Source organism: Belonocnema kinseyi, chromosome 3 (assembly GCF_010883055.1).
Source record: "Belonocnema kinseyi isolate 2016_QV_RU_SX_M_011 chromosome 3, B_treatae_v1, whole genome shotgun sequence".
In the NCBI taxonomy this organism is placed as follows: domain Eukaryota; kingdom Metazoa; phylum Arthropoda; class Insecta; order Hymenoptera; family Cynipidae; genus Belonocnema; species Belonocnema kinseyi.
In genome coordinates, this window is record NC_046659.1 from 153,171,624 (window position 1) to 153,176,237 (window position 4,614).

The 4,614-nt window shown below is 34.1% G+C and overlaps 1 protein-coding gene across 6 annotated transcripts in view; it reads left to right on the top strand.

Annotated features, from left to right (window-relative positions):
• LOC117168911 (insulin-like growth factor 2 mRNA-binding protein 1) overlaps positions 1-4,614 on the top strand; it is a 176,068-nt gene that overhangs the window by 127,432 nt on the left and 44,022 nt on the right. For 2 of the 6 annotated variants that reach the window (XM_033354857.1, XM_033354858.1), the window contains exons 1-2: positions 2,094-2,435; positions 2,834-3,204. The exons of the other annotated variants lie outside the window; for them this stretch is intronic. In XM_033354857.1, coding sequence (XP_033210748.1) covers positions 3,065-3,204 — 140 coding nt within the window. In that variant the 5' untranslated portion in view covers positions 2,094-2,435; positions 2,834-3,064. Of the gene's footprint in view, positions 1-2,093; positions 2,436-2,833; positions 3,205-4,614 lie in introns of those variants that run through there. 6 annotated transcript variants of the gene reach the window in all.

Genomic DNA, 4,614 nt, shown 5'->3' on the forward strand with positions numbered 1-4,614 from the left:
GAATACGCCTGAATTTTTTCGAAGCGTTTTGAGCAAAATTTTGGATTTTGCATATGAACAATTTTTGCAAAATTCAAAATTTTGCTCAAAACGCTCCGGAAACATTCAGGCGTATTCCTCGGACTTTATTGCACTCTGACATCAAACCACACCTTCACCGCATTGTCATCCTGGGAATTTTCGAGTACACCCAGCAAAAAAAAAAAAATGCCAAAGCGTAAAGCCTCAAAAATTGCAACAAACTCCGAATCGGAATCGGATTCCGATGCAAATGATGAACGTATCATCATACCAAATCCAGATTACTCTGGCTCTGATGGAGATGATTCATCAGATGACGAGAATTTGGGATCGGAATTTCCCAGACTGAATGTATCCTATAGATCTGTTTTCCATAACTACACAGCATCTCAAAAACAATTGGAACCAAATCACGTTTTTTCATGGAGTAATGAAGAAAAAGTTTGCCCTGGAAATTTCTGTAAAGAAATCAGCAGGAAATATTTGTCGCAATCAAAACTAGGTGATTTCGAAACTCACAGATACGAATCACGAACAAGAGCATTATGTAATAATGAAAACAATGTCGCCAGAGGACAACTAGATTTTGCATTGATTGCAACATGTATTGCTGCTTACATTGTTTCTCAAAATTACATTCTGAAACATCAGGATCAAAATGATTTCAACGGATTGAAATCTGAAATGAAAAAAATTCTCAATAAAAAAAAAATAAAAAAATGTAAAAAAAATACATAAAATCCCTTAAAAAAAAAGAGATAGTTGGGCAACGTAAACTTTGTTTGCGGCAGACGGACGATAGATATTCGTGAATCATTTTACTCTTACACGATGCTTAGAACTATGAAAATTTTTTATTGAAAAATTATGCGCTTTTCGGAAAATTTGTGAAGAATAAAAAGTTCTTGTAATCAGCCGAGAAATACGCCTGAATTTTTCCGGAGCGTTTTGAGCAAAATTTTGAATTTTGCAAAAATTGTTCATATGCAAAATCCAAAATTTTGCTCAAAACGATTCGAAAAAATTCAGGCGTATTCCTTGGCTGATTACAAGAACTTTTTATTTTTGATGATTTTTCCGAAAAGCGCATCGTTTATTGTAAAAAAATTTATGAATGTTTTTACAAAAATTTTGCCATTAAGACGCCATTTTGAAAATACTAAAACGAAAAATCGATCTTTGAACCATGGATTCTCAAAGTTTATACATTTATTCCACCCGTTAGTGAGATTCCAGGTTAATTACGGACTCGAAAAGCTTTGGAAAATGGTTCACAAAAAAAAATAGGCACGAAAAATCACTTTTTTTTTGTTTAAACTGCATTTTGGGATAATAAGAAAATTTTTTGAGGAATTTCATTGGCACCGTTGGAAAGAGGAGATCTTAAGCAATAAAAATATATGTGTCTCAATTTTTTCTAGTGTCGAATAGTCTTAGTTATTGGCCGTTGAAAAGCAGGGTACCGGTAGTGGCGTTATGGCCGTTTAAGGGTTAAAGTTCCTTTCTTTTCTCAGCTGAGAGTTAATTGTCTTGTCTAGAAATGTAATTCTTCCATTTTTGTTTCAAAATTTATCTTTTTTAGTAGAAAACTCAACTATTTGGTTATATTGATTAATTTGTTTATATTGATTTTTTGGTGTAAGGTTATTTTTACACTTGATAAAAATTTTCGAATGTGAGGGCAAACTAAAACTTGGACAGGGAAAAGTCGGGGAATGTCGAAAGTGGGATTTTCTGGCAACCCTGAGTCACTTGTTTTATCTGAAGGATTTAGCTGATAACATACAAGCAGCAAGCTAGTGGTGTCTGGCTGGGAACCAAGTTTGATAAAATTTTTGGAAAACCCACTTTAAAAATGGGACTAAATTTCTGGAAATATTCCAAATAAAGATAGATTTTCATGCCTGCTCTAAGAAATTCGTCTCATTTCTCATGTGTGCAATGTGCATATGAAACCGTTCGTGTTTCTTCGTATGCGTTCGTTTTGCGCCGATCTAGCTGGGCTGCCTCGCGCAAATCGTCAACGACGGTTCATTTTCATTTTACACTCTCAGTACGCGACTGAACGTAAAGTAGTTAGTGTGTGCGCGAGTCAGACTTGTCTCTTATCAACTTATCATTTCTCGCCAATTTCCCCCTTTTCCCCTCATCCATTCCCAAAATAAATATTTCATTCCGTATAAAGGATTCGATCTTAAACAATCTTTCCAAAAATCCATGCATTTTTAAAAAATTCCAAGTCGTCATTCTGTTGACACGTGGGTTTTCCCATTTTCGAGGATTCGTTGTTTTCCAAGTGCAGTGACTCAAACGTTTTTACGTTATTTGGTTCCTCACATATGATTTTCGAATGTCGATTTACGTGGAACTTCAATGGAGATCGAATTTTTTAAAAAAGAAGCGGTATTTTTCAGGTTTGAATTTCAGATTTAAAATGTTAACCAGAAAGTTAATGGATTCGATCTGGATATTTTTGTTTTGAAGTTGTATAAATGAAATTCAGCTGATAATAGAAGGAAACGTAAGTCTTGAATTTTATAAGCAGGTTCCCAGAAGCGATTTAAGATAACTTGTTCTTGCATGTTGATATTTGTTGATTTTAAAAACTGATAAAAAGTAACTTTAAAAACTTTCAGCATCTTGGAAATTTAATGAAATTCTACTGCTTGTATTCAAATCTACAACTATCTCGAGTCAGCAGCATAAAGTTGAATTCTCAATTTCAGATCGAATCAACAAGTTTTCGTCTCAGGAAAATTTTCGGCTTCTTTCAAATTGAACAGTAATGAAATCGACATTCGTTTTCTTTCAGCAAGTCCTTCGAAAAGTGAAGTCTTAAGTCGGGAATTGTGCAGAACTAAAAAAGTTTGAAAAGGGCTCAATGCGCTATTCGGTTGGAACTTTAAAGTTTGAATTTTCCTTAAAGTTCAAAATTGATGATTCCAGTGGCCTAGGGCCAAATTTCATTGGAGAGTCAGAATCTTGATTAAATATTCCCCTGTGATGCGTCACTGGAAATCGATAATAATTGTTTTCTTCGGCAATGAGGAAGGACAAACTTCGTTGTAAATTTTTTTATTGTTACGAGACTCCCTTCATGTATACACAATTCGTCCCCGTCTACTACACTGTGCCGGCCGAGGTGCCAACTGGGGTACCACCGAGGGTACCAGCAACTTACGTGTGAGTTTCTGCTAGTGCTGATAATTATTTCTAATTATAAGTCCATTCATTCCCGGAGGTCGAGGAACTAATTCGAGTACATCCGTTCTTTTTTTATTTCTCCTAAACATGCTTAAAAATAATTTGTATTCACACTGCGATATTTGCTTCTTCTGAGTATAAAAATATAGATAGAATAATTTCAAAAAGAAAAACCCGTTAAAAAGCTTATAAATTCCTCATAAAATGCGCCCTATTCATAGTCTTTTTCACAAATAAACACTGAGTTTTTAAGTAAGAAATTGCAGTCTAATTTCTGTTTTTGTCAGTTTTAATGAATAAAATTCAACTCCTGGAAAAATCTAAAAAAATTATGGTAAACATTTAAAAAGTGTGTAGAATGAAACTCTAAAAACTCTTCTGGAAAATGAGCCCAAAAAACAATTAAAATATTAAGGGGTTCTCGCATCATCGTCAAAAATGTGGAGGAGTGTACCAGACGAAAATTGACGGTCGAGCAGTGACTGACTGTCTTATGTCCTTCGTCAGTCACGGGAAGTCGATGTTCGTCTTGCGCGCTCCACATTTTTTATGATAACTGCAGAACAATTGCACATTTGTACATTTGTACATTTTTTGAACTTACTTTAAAGATGATATTGTAGGGTTCCTTTTGCACGACTAATACATTTTTAACACTTTCCCTAGATTTTGGCAGGGATTAAAATATAATTTATGAAATTGGAAAAAATTAGAATTTTGGAGAAATTTTGGTCTGATTTATGATCTTTGTCAATTTTCAAGTTTCAAATTCAACTCGTGGAAAAAGCAAAAAACCAAATAAAATAAAAATAATGGTAAACATTTTAAAGTCACGAAAAGTAAACCCTATCTTTTCATCTTAAAAACAGAATCTAAGAAATTGTAAACATGTTCACTGGTTCTCGAATTATCATAAAAAATGTGGAGGCCTGTGCAAATCGAAAGTCGACGGTCAAGCAGTGATGTCTTCTGTCCTTTGAGAGTCACAGGAAATAATTGAGACAACATACGTCAGTCACTGCTTGACCGTAGATTTTCGCCTTGCGTGCTCTCCACATTTCTGATGATGATTCGAGAATCCTTGAATATTTTTACAGTTTCTTGGGCACATTTTAAAGGGGGGATTGTAAGGTTTCATTTTGAGTTACTTACAAATTTTCAATATTATTATCCTCCATTTTGACAGTAGTCGAAATCGAGTCTTTAAAATTGGCAAAAGTCAGAAATTGTGAGAAATTTTGGTCTAATTTTTTATTTTTTGACAATTTCCAACGTTTAAATTCATCCACGGCCAAATCTGAAACAAAATTAATTCTCAGAATTTAAAAGGAGCGCAAATGGAAGCCCTAAAATTTTATCTCTAAAATGAGCCCAAGTATCTTCAAAAAT